The 17100-nt window shown below is 44.9% G+C and overlaps 1 protein-coding gene across 13 annotated transcripts in view; it reads left to right on the forward strand.

Moving 5' to 3' along the window:
- Positions 1–17100, forward strand: part of st3gal3a (ST3 beta-galactoside alpha-2,3-sialyltransferase 3a) — a 739645-nt gene that overhangs the window by 195660 nt on the left and 526885 nt on the right. For all 13 annotated transcript variants that reach the window (XM_070886703.1, XM_070886710.1, XM_070886704.1 and 10 more), the window contains one exon: positions 3923–4070. In XM_070886703.1, coding sequence (XP_070742804.1) covers positions 3953–4070 — 118 coding nt within the window. In that variant the 5' untranslated portion in view covers positions 3923–3952. The remainder of the gene's footprint in view (positions 1–3922; positions 4071–17100) is intronic.

The following is a 17100-nucleotide window of genomic DNA, read 5'->3' on the forward strand; positions in this document are numbered from 1 at the left end:
ACCCCCCTCGCGCGCTCTCTTCCTCCCCCGCTCGCTCGCTCTCTTCCTCCCCCACTCGCTCGCTCTCTTCCTCCCCTGCTCGCTCGCTCTCTTCCACCCCCCCCTCGCTCGCTCTCTTCCTTCCCCCCCCTCGCTCGCTCTCTTCCTTCCCCCCCCTCGCTCGCTCTCTTCCTCCTCCTCTCCCCCTCGCTCGCTCTCTTCCTCCCCCTCGCTCGCTCTCTTCCTCTCCCCCGTCGCTCGCTCTCTTTCCCCCTCTTGCTCTCGCTCGCTCTCTCTCTCTTTCCCTCTCTCGCTCTCTCTATTTTTCCCCCTCTCGCTCTCCCTCTCACCATCTCTCGCTCTCCCTCTCACCATCTCTCTCTCTCTCTCTCTCTCTCTCTCTCTCTCTCTCTCTCTCTCTCTCTCTCTCTCTTCCCCCCCCCCCCCTCGTGCTCTCTCTCTCTCTCTCTCTCTCGCCCCCTCTCGTTCTCCCCCTCTCGCTTGCGCTCGCTCTCTCCCCCTCTTGCTCTCCCCCCTCTCTCTCTTCCTCCTCCCCCCCCTCACTCTCTCTCTCTCCTCTGTCTTTCTTCCCCCTTTCTCAGCTGTCTCTCTCTCTCCCACGGTCTTTTGGCTCCTGCAAGTCTTCTAAAATCACACCCACCAAGGAGGATTCTCACTAACTATACTTTAACCCCTGCCTCCCACTCCCTCTGTCTCTGTCTCTGTGTGTCTCTCTCTCTCTCTCGCTCATTTTTCAATATTTTCAGGTGCACACTTTGATTACTCTGTTATGTAACTCAGTGTCATCATTTTAGTAAAACCACATTTCTGACTAATCTGCCATTGAGTTACATCAAGCCTACAGCACAGAATCAGACCATTTGGTCCAACTGGTCTATGCTCCCCACGAGCCTCCTCCCATCAATTTCCATCTAACCATGTCAGTATACCGTTTTATTCCTTTCTCCCTCATGTGCTTATCTAGCTTCCCCTTAAATGCATCTATGCTGTTTATCTTAACTGCCCCTTGTGGTAGCGCGTTCCACATTCTTACCACTCTTTGGTAAAGAAGTTTCTCCTGAACTCTCTATTGGATTTATTCGAGACTATCTTATATTTATGGCCCTTATGCATTACCTCACATTTATCTATATTGAAATTCTTGTTACTAATATAAATTTTAATTTCATTATAGTCAATTATCAAAATCCTCCCTTAGTTCTGTGGCTAACTTGGATTACAACTAAGCGGGTTTGTGTGGAGCGTAAGCGCTGGCACAGACAGTTGGGTCAAATGACCTGTGTCTGTTCTCTCCGGCTTACAGCTAAGAAGTGTTTGGTATTATGATCTGGAAACTAGTGATATTAAAATGCTCACATTTTCAGGTATTTTACAAAGTGCGGCTGTATTCTAGAATACCTAATTCCATGTCTGTGGAAAATGTCTTTTAGATTCTGTGGCTGGGATCGGCCACCTTCACGGCTGATTTTTTTCAGTGGAACTGGTCTGAGCGAATGGGAAGTGCGACAGTCTGCATGCTCACCCATTTTTATGCCACTTTGATTTTCTGTAGGACGTGAAGAGTAATGTTGACATAGAATGTGTTTGTTCATTAATGCATGGGCCTGTTGTGATATTTTCTAAATGATGGTCAATCACACAGACCATGACCATCCCGTGTGGTGGCTGCTGTGCACGTTTTAAAAAAAAAATCCAAGCACAGACATCTTCCACCCTTCAAGCTGTGGTTCGGGACCTGGAATATTAGATCTTTCTTTGAAACACCTGTGAACTCATCTCTTTTCGGCATGGAAGCAAGTCATCCTCGCTTCGAGAGACTCCCTATGATGATGATGACCATCCAAAAATTATAAAAAGGCATTTGACTGGCAGCAGCAGACTCTGAGGCTTGCTGCTGCAAATGTCTACACCACCCACTCCTGGAGATCTTCCTGCTGGAGGCTTGGAAGCCCCTTCAAAAATATTTCAATGAACCCGAGACCAGAAGGTCAGCTGGATTCAGGAGGCTATCTTTGTGCTGGCTGGTGATTTGTCCCAGTTTTGCGAAAGCACTATGGGCCCAAGTTTCCACACGCGCCTAGAACGGCGCAGTCCCGACCTGGACGCCCGTTTTTCGCGCCACAAAGTGCGCCTAAAAAAATCCTCGGTATTCTCCACCTACTTGCAGGTTCTCTGGCCCTCGGCGCAGCCAGCACGAGCTGTGGGGGGGCGGAGCCAGGTCCCTGCGCTGAAAACAGTGCCGGGACCTCTGCACATGCGCGCTACAGTGGGCACGCAAGTGCAGTAGCTCCAGGCGCTGAACTGTGTGGGAGGGGCCCGAAGCACGCAGCCCCTAGCCCTGGCTGAATGGCCTCACTGGGGCTGCGTGAATAAGGCTCCTCCCACGGCAAGCTCCTGCTTCCTCCCGACCAGACCCGACACTCGCTCCCCCCCCCCCCCCCCCCCCCCCCCCTGCCTCCGGACCAGACCCGACACCTGCTTCCCCCCCCCCCCCCCCACCTCCGGACCAGACCCAACACCCGCCCCCCCCCCCCCCCTGCCTCCGGACCAGACCCGACACCTGCTTCCCCCCCCCCCCCCCCCCCCCCACCCCCCCACCTCCGGACCACACCCGCCCCCCCCCCCCCCCCCCCCCCCCCCCCGACTGACCCGACTCGACCCGCGCTCCTGTTCCCGCTCCCCGCCCCCCCGACTGGACCCGACCCGACCCGACCCGCCCCCCGACCCGACCCGACTCCCGCTCCCGGACTGGATCCGACCTGACCTTCCCCCCCCCCCCCTCTCTCTCTCTCCCTCTCTCTCTCCCTCTCTCTCTCTCTCTCTCTCTCTCTCCGCTCCCCCCTCCCTCTCTCTCCGCCCCCCCCTCCCTCTCTCTCCGCCCCCCCCTCCCTCTCTCTCTCTCCCTCCGCCCCTCTCTCCCACTCTCTTCCCCCCCCCCCCCCCCCCCTCTCCCTCTCTCTCTCTCTCTTCCCCCCCCCGAACCGAACCGAACCTCCCCTCCCCGACCCGACCCAACCCAACCTGTAAATCTGGTGCTGGGGACAGTTCAGCCTTCGGTCCCGAAAGGCCTGCCTGAAGCACTTTCACACAGGTAGGAAGATGGTTTATTTAATCTTTTCTTTGCTTATAAATGTTTATTCAGGTTGGATTTATTTGTATAAGTATAAATAAGGATTTATTATAGAATTTAATGACTTCCCTCCCCCCGCCCCCCCCACCTCGTTCTGGATGCCTAATATGTAACCTGCGCCTGATTTTTTAATGTGTAGAACAGGTTTTTTCAGTTCTACAAAAATCTTCACTTGCTCCATTCTACTTTAGTTTGGAGTACGTTTTCACTGTGGAAACTTTCAAATCAGGCATCAGTGGCCGGACACGCCCCCTTTTGAAGAAAAAATTCTGTTCCAAAGTAGAACTGTTCTACCTGACTAGAACTGCAGAAAAAAAAATGTGGAGAATTGCGATTTCTAAGATAGTCCGTTCTCCACCAGTTGCTCCTAAAAATCAGGCGCAAATCATGTGGAAACTTGGGCCCTATATCTCAGTCAATATATTTTATATGTGCTAAATGCTGAATTCTGTTTATTTGGTTCATTATGCAAATCTAAACGGTCCAATGTTCAGATCTTTCACATACCTTCTACCAGTTAAGTAGCTAAATAATCCTCTAATGCTGTAGTTTCTGCTACTAAAATGATCTCAGGAATCTATGGAAATAATATTACTCCTGAAAACTATTACTATGGCACTTCAGTTTACTCTATAGACCCTATGGAAGCTTCTTCTTTACACAAAAACTCTAACAATAGTGTTTTGTGTAAATGTAGATACCTTATAAAGCAACCTGCAGTGAACTTTTATACGGAGATGTGCATTTCCCCTCTACCTTACCAGAGCTAATAAATTTGTTTCTTTTCATCAGATGCTGTAGAATTCTGGGAATAATGTGAAGATGAGTTTTCTGGGATCTGTCCGCAATTTGTTGCTGGCTCTTTGTCTGATGTTGGTCCTGGGATTTCTCTACTATTCTGCTGGGAAGTTACACATGCATGGATGGGGACAGGAACCACGTGAGTCATAAAAACACTATTTTAAAATTGCTTTTAAATCATTTTCTGATCTCAGGATCAGATGCAATATGCTGAGCCTTTTTAAAATCCAGCTGTGAGATGTCTCACAATTAAGGGATTGTCACTTTGGGGTAGTTCTCCCTTCTATTCATATTCAATGAAAGGGGACTTTAGTCTTTATTTTCCAAAATTTTGAACCATGTCTTATTGGAAAAATGCTGAGGCATATTTACTTCAACCATGACATATATTTATTAAAACTTTCTTACGGTTGAGGAGGAAAGTGATCCTGCTGCATTTTTTTTTATATAGAAGTGCATTCTCAATTTTGTTATTTCTTTTTAATAATGGTATGTATTACAGCAGGTTATAGCAGCTATTCCGGACGCACTCAGATGGGTGCATGGAGAACCGAGGAGGAGGGAAGGAATGGAGAAGATGTTTGGTCCTTCAACTGTGCATAAACTAATCGATCTGAATCCAGGTTTATGTTCCATAAAAATAGGTTGTGTTCCTTTAACTGAGCAAAATAGATGCGTCCATATTTTTCAATCTCCATAGATAAATGGCTGGGACATCCAAATAGTGCAAGTCACAGGGAAATGCACATATTAAAGTTTTATATTCTTGCAGTAACCATGTGAGCTGTGTGATACCTGCTGCCATCTCTAGAATTGTACCTTAGTTCTTTTTTCTTCTGCTCCACACTATGGATATGTTATTTAAACATAGTCGTCTTTTTCGGCTTTTCTATGATTCATGACTAGTCTCATAATTTAGTTTAATATTTGGTTAACTGTTCCAAATCCTCCTTGTCAGTTTGCTGTAAAATGATTTCTTGTTAAACAGTGCAGTTTACCTGGCTGCAGTTTTGGCATGATAGTCCATTAGTTTAGTTGGTAAGCATGTTGGTGAATGGCATTGCATCAATTGAAGTTTTCTCTTCCAAATCTTTGGGCACCATTTACCTCAAAGCTGTTTTTTGGCATACTTGAAGAGTTCCGCCCGTTTTTTGGAGACCATCTGCGCCCCCAAAAAATCATCCAACTTTCCCTGTTTGAATTGTTGATTTTGGCACCGCCTACCCTGTCCTTTAGCTTCGGGGGTGGAGCCCAAGATCTGCGCCAAAAAGATCGGGTTGCCAGGGTAACGAGGGACACAATGCGGGCTGAGGCTGGAAAGTGAAACGTACAACACATTCTCACAGCAACCTGCACAAGCACATTGCACATTGCAACAGCATTCCAGCATTAAATGGTTAAAGAGTTTATGCCAAAAGTCTACCCTCCGCTTCCTTCTCTCCTCCGCTTCCCCCCCCCCCGTTGCTGGGTGCCACTCCTAACCCAGGCTGAAAGGCCTCCCCCACCCTCCTCTCCCCCGCTCTCTCCCTCTCTGCTGCCCAGACCATGGAACTGCATCTGCTGCGCTGATTCTCTTACCTGTGCCAATTTTGTTAACTGCCCAGAAGGTTTTTCCAGAGTGGTCACATACGCCGTCCCAAGTAAAATTGGAGTAAATCGGAGCTTGCCAAACATGCTTAAATGGCACGGGTGGCAGATTACACCCCCAATGAGGTAAAAAAATTGTAGCCTAAAAAAAAGTGAACTATGCTAGCGCAGCAACTGGGGAAAGTTGGAGATTTTAATTTACTCCAAAAAAAACAATGCACGCCAAAAAAAATGGCGCAGATAGTTGGGGAAAATTGAGCCCTAACTTTTTAAGAACTGTTTATCTCTTTGTACGGCCTTTCATGTGACAAAGACCCACAATTGCTGTTAGTGTCATGAATTATGGCAAGAGATGTGTGTAGCGATGTTCAAATAACCAAGTCCAGATTGGTGAGCCAGCTTCAAAAGAGGTTTGGTATAAATCTGGGATGTTGCCAGAAAACAGTTGAGGCAGGCATTGATTTTAAACATGGTCCATTGCTTGCAGAAGGTGTTAACAGTCCCATTGTGTCCCATGCGTTATCTCTCATCTTTCAGAGGTATGAGAGATGACCATTCTGCTATGTGATGTTTTGAAATACTTTAATACGGACCATTATTTCCATAGTAGGTTGAAGCCTGCCAGTTCTTTTGTATGACCAACGATCACGTGTTTGTTTGGGCCGCCCCGACCTGTGTGAGAACATCTCCGCAAGTCGGGGCTTCAAAAAGAGCTGGAGCATACCACTGAAGATTCCAGCATGAGCTAACAAATGTGCGACGGCTTCGAGGTGGGCAACTGGGTCACGTCATCAGGACCCAGGTCGCCGTTTGGAGCGTGGGCAGGAACAGCGGCTGAGCCCTGGTACAGCAGAGTGGAAGGCCGTGGCAGACTTGCGACGAGTGATCGGGGTGGAGGAGCGATGAGGGATTGTGGCTGAGATTTGGTGGGTGATCGTGGCAGAAGTTCTGCGAATGTTTGGTGCGGAGGTGAAGCGGGAGATTGTGGCGGAGGTGCGGCGAGTGTTTTTGTGGCGGAGGAGCGGCGAATGTTTGTGACGGAGGAGCGGCAAGAAATCATGGCGGAGGTGCGGCGAATGAAAGGACGGGGCCCAGAAGAGCTGAGGGCCCAGGGGCCTGGCCACACAGCAATATGTGTGCGCAGTAGGTCCGTGCAGCAGAGCAGGCCTCCAGTCATCCTGGTTAACCCTTGCCACTGGATAAAGACCTAGCTCTGTCAAGCCCATGTGGTGGCTGATGTGCAACGGTCACCACACGTTAAAAAAATCCATGCACAGGCATCTTCCACACATCAAGATGTAGTTCGGGATCTGGAATATTAGGTCCTTCATTGAAACATCTGTGAACTCATGTGGAAGCAAGTCATCCTCGCTCGAGGGACTGCCGATGATGATGATTGTTTGGGACATTAGAATTGTCACCAAACTCCTTCCAGTGTGAATTAAATGAGGCCACTTCAAGAGCCTTAGCTCGAATCCAAGAAAGCTTACTTCATTCAGAAAAGGGCTTGCCATAAAGGAGTCAAACAATGGATAATATTCTAGATTTATTGGATTGCATGATCCTACTTCCTTCAGTGAATCCTAAGAATCTAGCTTGTATTCAAAATGCAGGAAGCCCAATCATTTCTGATCAAAAGAGTGTTTGTAGGGATTGTAGCTGATTGAAGGACTGTATTCTAATAAAGTATTGACCAACTAGCATTCTGTATAGGCTCAGAAATTAAAGGAAAGGTGTTGGGTTCCTTGGCTGCTGATCAAATCTCTATCAGCTTAAAAAGTCTTTGCTGGCTGGAATTAAATTAACCTTGGGGGGAAAAACATCATGTTTAGTTTGCAGTACAGGATTGATTCTACAGTGAAGGAATACAAGCTGGTGCAATATTGAGGGAGGTGGCAATTGACTCAATCTCTCCATTGGGCTCAGTGATCACCAGAGGGATTGGTAGAGACTCTGACTTTATGCCTCATCCTTAGCTAAAGTACCTTCTGACATCAAATGTATTACCATTTCACTCTCCAGGTTAATATATACCAATATTAATCATCTTAATGTAGATTCAGAAAATGCTGGAAATATTCAGCGTAAATGTGTCAGGTCAATAACCTTTTTATCAGAAAAGGTTATTGACCTGAAATGTTAACTCTTTCTCTCTCTGCAGATGCTACCTGACCTGCTGAGTATTTCCAGCAATTTCTGATTATTTCAGATTTCTAGCATCTGCAGTATTTTGCTTTTGTATTAATGTAGATCCAGGCCTTTTTGGATATGTTGGGATGATGAATTTCTGCCACAAAAAATCTTATTACTACAAAAGTTTGAACCAATTACTGTGTTGATGGAACTTGGCTTTATGACAGCTGGATATGTCTTTAGCCTGAAAATCTTGTCTGTAAGCCATATGCTTACTGTCAGACCTTCATCTGTCTATTTTTCTCCTTCCAGAAGTGGGGGATGTCACGAAAATAGTGGGGAAAGCTATCTAATTTTTCCCCAGCTCTGGTCAGAAGCACAGTGGCCTGCCTCATGTCTCGAGAAAACATAAGAACATCAGAAATAGGAGGCCATACGGCCCCTCGAGCCTGCTCTGCCATTCAGTAAGATCATGGCTGATCTGATCATGGACTCAGCTCCACTTCCCCGCCTGCTCCCCATAACCCCTTATTCCCTTATTGTTCAAGAAACTGTCTATTTCTGTCTTAATTTTATTCAATGTCCCAGCTTCCACAGCTCTGAGGCAGCGAATTCCACAGATTTACAACCCTCTGAGAGAAGAAATTCCTCCTCATCTGTTTTAAATTCTAAGATCATGTCCTCTAGTTCTAGTCTTCCCCCATCAGTGGAAACATCCACCTTGTCAAGCCCCCTCACAATCTTGTACGTTTCAATAAGATCGCCTCTCATTCTTCTGAATTCCAACAAGTAGAGGCTCAACCAACTCAGCCTTTTCTCATAAGTCAACCCCCTCATCCCCGGAATCAACCTAGTGAACCTTCTCTTTCGTAAATATGGAAACCAACTCTGCACGCAGTATTCCAGGTGTGGCCTCACCAATACCGTGTATAGCTGTAGCAAGACTTCCCTGCTTTTATACTCCAGCCCCTTTGCAATAAAGGCCAAGATACCATTGGCCTTTCCTGATCACTTGCTGTACCTGCATACTATTCTTTCGTGTTTCAAGCACAAGTACCCCCAGGTCCCGCTGTACTGCAGCACTGTGCAATCTTTCTCCATTTAAATAATAACTTGCTCTTTGATTTTTTTTCTGCCAAAGTGCATGATCTCACACTTTCCAACATTATACTCCATCAACCAAATTTTTGCCCACTCACTTAGCCTGTCTATGTCCTTTTGCAGATTGTCCTCCTCACATATTGCTTTTCTTCCCATCTTTGTATCATCAGCAAACTTGGCTACGTTACACTCAGTTCCTTCTTCCAAGTCGTTAATATCGATTGTAAATAGTTGGTGTCCCAGCACTGGTCCCTGCGGCACCCCACTAGTTACTGGTTGCCAACCAGAGAATGAACCATTTATCCAGACTCTCTGTTTTCTGTTAGTTAACCAATCCTCTATCCTTGCTAATATAATACCCCCAACCCCAAGAACTTTTATCTTGTGCAGTAACCTTTTATGTGGCACCTCGTCAAATGTCCTCTGGAAGTCCAAATACACCACATCCATTGGTTCCCCTTTATCTACCCTGTTTGTTACATCCTCAAAGAACTCCAGTAAATTTGTCAAACATGACTTCCCTTTCATAAATCCATGCTGACTCTGCCTGACCGAATTTTGCTTATCCAAATGTCCTGTTACTGCTTCTTTAATAATGGATTCCAACATTTTCCCAACCACAGATGTTGGGCGAACTGATCTATAGTTTCCTGCTTTTTGTCTGCATCCTTTTTTAAATAGGGGCGTTACATTTGTAGTTTTCCAATCTGCTCGGACATCTCCAGAATCCAGGGAATTTTGGTAAATTCCAACCAATGCATCCACAATCCCTGCTGCTACTTTTCTTAAGACCCTAGGATGCAAGCCATCCGGTCCAGGGGATTTATCTGCCTTTAGTCCCATTATCTTACTGAGTACCACATCCTTAGTGATTGTGTTAAGTTCCTTCCCCCCTATAGCCCCTTGACTATCCACTGTTGGAATATTGTTAGTGTACTCTACCGTAAAGACTGATAGAAAATATTTGTTCAGAGTTTCTGCCATCTCCATGTTCCCCATTACTAGTTCCCCAGTCTCGTCCTCCAGGGGACCAACATTTACTTTAGCCACTCTTTTTATATACCTACAGAAACTCTTGCTATCTGTTTTTATATTTTGTGCTAGTTTACTTTCATAGTCTATCTTCCCTTTCTTAATCATTTTTTTAGTTGTTCTTTGCTGGCTTTTAAAAGCTTCCCAATCTTCTGTCCTCCCACTAGTTTTGGCCACTTTGTATGCCCTTGTTTTTAATTGGATACTGTCCTTTATTTCTTCAGTTAGTCACGGATGGCTGTCTTTTCTCTTACACCCTTTTCTTCTCACTGGGAAAATAGATTAAAGTGTAGGACGTTTGATGAACAGTGGTGTACATTTAAGGAGATATTTCACAACTTTCAAGAATATATTTTTCTTGAAAATTGTGAAATATCTCCTTAAATGTACACCACTGTTCATCAACCGTCCTACACTTTAATCTATTTTCCCAGTCCACGTTACCCAACTCTGCCCTCATACCTTCATAGTCTCCTTTATTTAAGCTTAGTACGCTGGTTAGAGATCCAACTTTCTCACCCTCCACCTGAATTTGAAATTCAATCATGCTATGATCATTCATTCCGAGGGGATCCTTTACTAGGAGCTTGTTTATTAATCCTGTCTCATTACACAGGACCAGATCCAAGACCTTGTTTGATTTGCAGATTTAGCTGCGTTGGTCTATGTGTAGAAGAAATGAGGCAAATGTTCCAACAGAAACAGAATTAATGAAGGTATTTGGATGTGCCAGTGGTCTCCTCTAACTTCAAAATGACTCTAGTGAAGGAAGATGTATTTGTTGAAAAATGCTGGTTGAAGGTCAAGTTTGTGTGCCTATGGTAGCCAGAGCTTAATTAAAATACTATTTTAATCCATGTCACAAAGTTGGCAGAAAAATAAGTCTTGTATGGGCCAGTTCTGCTGATTAATATTGACAGTGATCCAAGTTTTTTTGTAAACCAACAGATATCATCATCATCATCATCATCATAGGCAGTCCCTCGGAGTCAAGGATGACTTGCTTCCACAGTAGAAATGAGTTCTCAGCTGACTGAAGAGTCCAATGCAGAACCTACAGTCTCTCTCACAGGTGGGGCAAATGGTGGTTGAAGGAACAGGTGGGTGGGGTGCCTGGGTTACCATGCACTCCTTTCACTGTCGACGTTTAGCTTCAGCTTTCTCTCGGCGATGAGCCTCGGTGTTCAGCGCCTTCCCGGATGCTTTTCCGCCACTTTGGACGGTCTTGGGCCAGGGATTCCCAGGTGTCGGTGGGGATGTTGCATTTTTTCAAGGAGGCTTTGAGGGTGTCCTTGAAGTGTTTCCTCCGCCTACCTGGGGCTCGCTTGCCGTGTTGGAGCTCCGAGTAGAGCGCTTGTTTTGGGAGTCTCGTGTCAGGCATGTGGGCAATGTGGCCCGCCCAGTGGAGCTGATCGAGTATGGTCAGTGCTTCGATGCTGGGGATATTGGCCTGAGCGAGGACACTTGACGTTGGTGCGTCTGTCCTCCCAATGGATTTGCAGGATCTTGCGGAGGCAGCGTTGGTGGTACTTCTCCAGTGTTTTGAGGTGCCTGTTGTACATAGTCCATGTCTCTGAGCCATATAGGAGGGCGGGTATCACCACTGCTCTGTAGACCATGAGCTTGGTGCCGGGTTTGAGGTCCTGCTCTTCAGACACTCTCTTCGGGCGACCGAAGGCTGCACTGACACACTGAAGGCGCTGTTGGACCACGTCATCGATGTCTACCCTCGTTGACAGTAGGCTCCCGAGGGATGGAAAATGGTCCACATTGTCCAAGAACTCGTTGTGGATTTTGATAACAGCGAGGGCAGTGTTGTGTGGCGGGAGCATGTTGGTAGAGGACCTTTGTCTTATGGATGTTTAGTGTAAGACCCATGCTCTCATAGCCTTGGTGAAGGTGTTAACGATGGCTTAGAGTTTGGTCTTCAAGTGTGCGCAGGCGTCGTCTGCGTACTTTGGTTTGATGACGGAGGATGGGACGACCTTGGACCTGGCCTGGAGACGGTGGAGGTTGAACAGATTCCCGTTTATCCTGTAATTTAGCTCCACTCCAGCGGGGAGCTTGCCGAGGGTGAGATGGAGCATTGCAGCAAGGAAGATAGAGAAGATCGTTGGTGCAATGACACAGCCTTGCTTGACCCCGGTCCGAATGTGGAATGGGTCTGTGGTGGATCCGTTGGTCCGTTAATCACCAATAAATCTAACTGGACTCTAGCTATCATGGCTGCAGGATGGTCAAGTGGGTCATAGCCTAGCTCTGGCCATGGGAAAAACAGGACAGTACCCATCACTCGTATACCCGGAAGTTGAACTTTGCCTGTTAGGCTCTTGTATCATACTTAGATTGGGGGCTGGGGGAGCAAAGAAAGCACCAAAAAGAGAAAGAGGCAGCTTTCTGCTAAACTTATATATTTTTAAAATTCATTCACGGGATTTGGGCATCCCTGGCAAAGCCAGCATTTATTGCCCATCAGTAATATGTTCTTATGTGACCCGCCCAATGGAGCTGGTTGAGTGTGGTCAATGCTCCGATGCTGGGGATGTTGGCCTGATCGAGAACACTGACGTTGGTGCGGCTATCCTCCCAGGGGATATGCAGGATCTTGCGGAGACATCATTGGTGGTATTTCTCCAGCGCTTTGAGGTGTCTGCTGTATATGGTACATGTCTCTGAACCATACAGGAGGGGCGGCTATCACTACAGCCCTGTAGACCATAAGCATGGTGCCAGATTTGAGGGCCTGATCCTCGAACACTCTCTTCCTCAGACGACTGAAGGCTGCGCTGGCACACTGGAGGCATGCCCTGTAGCGGACACTGCGTTGTTTCAATGTCCTGCTGAAAGCAATTTGCCATGCAAAATCCCACAGAAAGTCTATGGGCAAGTGTAAGTCCAATGTTCGCCGCTCACAGTAAAACCTGGCCAATTTATTGTTTTAGCTACAAAAATAATGATCTACTTTTCTGCCACCTTTATTTTGTTCCCTTGCTTTTACCACCTCATTTATGCACCTCCTCCAAAGGCTTATTGAATAAAGAGGCAACTTGGTATAACATTAAGTGATAAAGGCCAGAAGATCCAGGATCAATGTCCAGTTTGTGCTCCGTTAGATGAGGCAGCAATAGAGTGCGTCAATTGACTTTGGTACTACTAGGTCAGGGAGAAGAAAAATCAGCCAGACTTTCCATTCCTGACTGCTATCCAGTGACCCATGCTGGGAAGTGTGGATGTTGGGTGAGAACACGTGTTCCCCTCATGACTGAATAACCTGCCAGCCTTCTCTCTCTTTCATTACATAAACAATGACTACATACATGAGGAACTGGAGGGCTGCTTGTACCAATAGAATTGCACTTAAGCAACAGTCAGAACCTTCAAGAAGGACGGGAAAAATTGCTGGGAAAGAATGAAAAAGCCCACTGGTCTGGTGGTGGTATTCTGGTTATAAGTTGACTACAGAGTAAAATCCCTACAATATAGCCGCACTATAACTAAGACCGAGAGATATGCAAAAATTTAAGGAAAAGTAATGGAAGCAGAGAGAAATTTTAAATTTTTTGTAGAATTTGAAGCCTCGTTTCACAGGGGTTTGGGAATCTTTAGTTGGGATCATAGTATCATATTTACATTGAGCACCACCACCTAGTGGTTTTTAGATTGTGTGACACAATTTGTTTTAAGGGGGAAAAAAGATATCAATGGGATCGAGTTAATATTATTTGCTGATAAAAAGTTTTAATGGTTAATACTATGGTCGTTATCTCTGGTTAATTTTGACTCTGATATATGAACAAAAGTTGCATTGATTAGCTTCTGTTACTACATAACATGATGTTGCTATCATCTAAATAAACCTCTTGTAGTTCTGTTTTTAAAAAAAAAATGAAACTGCATTCCATTTGCTTGGCCTTGAGTAAAAACCATTTGGGTTAGTTTCCTCCAGCGTCAGCATCCCTCCCCATACATCATGAATCAATTGGCCAATACCCTTTATTGCCTCATAGGTATCTCAACAAATGTTAAGTAATGCACAATCTCTGTCATTAACCAAATCCGTGCACTGCTTAATGATCACAACATACCTTTTTTGTCTCTCTCATTCTTTTAAATTGTGTCAACCAAGGCTAAAATGTTCTGACGAAGGGTCACAGACCTGAAGAGTTAATTCTGTTTCTCTCCACAGATGTTGCCTGACCTGCTGAGATTTCCAGCAATTCTGTTTTTATTATAGCTAAAATGGTTTTGCTTGACATAGTGGAAGACCAATCAAATATTGAACTGGTCAATTAATTGAGTCAGATCCACCTTTCCCTGGAAAGTATCACTCTTCATGGGGAAATGTGCCTTTCAGGTGATTGTCTCCCAGGTTAAGTTCCAGTGTTCCGCTGTCACAAATTGCAAATTAGGAAAGGGCTTGAAAAATAGCACATTATTAGGTTAAGTGTTCAATAAGATTTCAGCAGTTGGGGGGAGAAAAGTCACTAACAATTTCTAGTTGTAGATTCTATAGCGATACAGGTTGAGCCTCCCTTATCCGGAACCGTCGGGATCTGGTCTGTTCTGGATAAGGGATTTTTTTCTGGATGAGGGGTGGTCACGTTAAATTGGATGGTACAGGCACTGAGCAAGGGGGGGATCAGGGCTGGCTGGCTTGGGGCTGAGATTGCGGCAGAGAGATCATGGGGGCGGCGGTGGATCGCGGGGTCAGGCCAGCGATTGCGGAAGTCGGCAGCGAGGAAGGACTTCAATTTGTTCATGTTGGAGTTCTGCGCATGCATCGCCCGGTAGCTGGGGTGGTTCCGGATAAGGGAGTTCTGGATAAGGAAGGTTCAACCTACACTGTATAGCTTGTGGTTGCTTCAGTTAACTGATTCATCATTATTTCCAGAAGTCTTTTCTTCAGGAGAGCTGTAACCTCAAGGAGCTCAGATATGATGCAATTTAAAAATCTACCAATTATTTTCAGGTTTTCTTTTAACAACATCAATCAAGAAGTACATTTTCAAGGCACTGAAATAATGAATGGTTAGCAAGTAATTTTTATTGCTTTTTATGAACTGAAAGTTGATTGTTGTTATGTCTGGAGAAAAAAAGCACAAAATCTTCCAGGCTTCACTGATCTCCTTACCATAGCATTCTAATTATCTTGAGGAGGATGCTAAATTAGGTTCACCTAATACTAATACTGTTTGACTTCTGCTTTTTGAAGTCTGGGTAATTCTGACTTTATGACTGATTAATCCAAGTGTTGGAAAAGCAGAGGTCAGTGCTGCAAGCGCACAAAAAAGACATTGCTGAAACTGGCCTCACTATTAGGCTTTGCACATCATCTTGATGGATAACATCAGAGAGAATGTTTTTCAATAAGTCAAGCTCCAATCGAACAGGTCAGAAAAAAAATGTTCTAATTTTGAAATCACTCTCTTAGTTAGGCATTGGAGTATTAAATCGTTGCTGGTGACTGACCATAATGCATCTGCACAAAGTGGAGAAGCCATACATATATTAAAATGAAATGTCACTTTTTTAGTGTATTTTGACTCGAGACCATATCCGTTAGCTTGATTTAGTTGATATCACTCTTGCCCCCAGTTCAGAAGGCATGTGTTCCAATCATCATAACAGGACTTGAGCACACCAATGCAGTGCTGAGGAATTGCTGCATTATTGTGGATGTTGTATTTTGGATGGGGTGTTAAGTTGAGGCCTTGTCTACTTGTTCAGTTGGATACAAATGATCCCATGGCATTATTAGAAGACTAGAAGGGAGTTCTTCTGGTATCCTGGGCGGCATTTCCTCATCCACTATCACCAAAAAAACATTCTTCTTGGTTGCTGTTTGTGGGACTAATTACAAGTTCTCTACTTTCTGGGCATTTTGTTTGGCCAATTACATGAGTTCTTCAGAACTGGAGCTATAATGTACAGTAATTTTAATGCATGTCCATTCCTCTCTCACAATCTGAGGCTGCCGTTTGCAAAATCTTGAAAATCGATATGTTAACCACCAATTTTTAGTTTGCATTCCTTGTACTAAGGTAAGTGATTTTCAATTATGATATAAAGCAAAAAATGTTGTAAATACATCACAGCCCCATCAGCAACTGAAAGGGTAGGTTAATGGTTCATGTAGAGAGCTAATTGAATGCTCTGTATCAGAAATAGTTGCTCTTTTCAGATGATAATAGACTTGCTGTGTATTTCTGTTTTAATTTCAGATTTCCAGTATTTAGAAGTTTTTTCTTTATATTGTTCCTACTTGAATAATTGTTTCAGGCACAGTAGTACACTTAAGAACATAAGAAATAGGAGCAGGAGTAGACCTTATTCAATGGTGGATCTTCGACCTCCACTCCACTTTCCCGCCCGATCCCCATATCCGTTGATTCCCCTAGAGTCCAAAAATCTATCTATCATAGCCTTGAATATATTCAACGATTGAGCATCCACAGCTCTTTGGGGAAGAGAATTCCAAAGATTCACAACTCTGAGTGAAGAAATTCCTCCTCCTCTCAGGCTTAATTAGTTGACCCCTTATCCTGAGACTATGCCCTCTAGTTCTAGACTCTCCAGCCAAGGGAAATCATCTCTCAGCATGTACCCTATCAATCCACCTCAGAATCTAATATGTTTTAATGAACTCTTATTCTTCTCAACTCAGAGAGTATAGGCCCAATTTACTCAACCTCTCATCGTAGGACAACCCTCTCATCCCAGGAATCAATCTAGTGAACTTTTGTTGCACCACTTCCAAGTTAAGTATATCCTTCCTTGGGTACAGAGACCAAAACTTTACACAGTACTCCAGGTGTGGTCTCACCAAAGCCCTGTACAATTCAAACAGGACTTCCTTACTCTTGTACTCCAGTCTCCTTGCACTAAAGGCCAACATGCCATTTGCCTTCCTAATTGCTTGCTGTACCTGCTTCGTGCTTCTTGTACGAAGATACCCAAATCTCTCTGAACACCAACATTTAAAGGTTACACAGAAAGGAGCAGTTTCCGAGCACTTTATTCAGGTGATCTAAATAGAAAATACTGTAGATCTGCGCACGTAGGTACCTTGAATGCATGCTTGGACGGAACAATTCTGGTACCAATGGCAGGAAGAGTTGTTTTTTTTGCATAGATAATTAGAATAAAGCAAATTTGAATTAAGAGGAGTAAACTGTAGTATTTTTCGAAATGGAGTTTTAACATTTAAGATGCCTGCTACTGTGGTAACTGCACAATACCAGTGGAGGGAGACATTGTCTTGAAGTAACTGTTTCTTGGCTTGGCACTTGTATATTGCTCAAAATAAAGCTCTGTTG

Source organism: Pristiophorus japonicus, chromosome 8, assembly GCF_044704955.1.
Source record: "Pristiophorus japonicus isolate sPriJap1 chromosome 8, sPriJap1.hap1, whole genome shotgun sequence".
Taxonomy (NCBI): Eukaryota; Metazoa; Chordata; class Chondrichthyes; family Pristiophoridae; genus Pristiophorus; species Pristiophorus japonicus.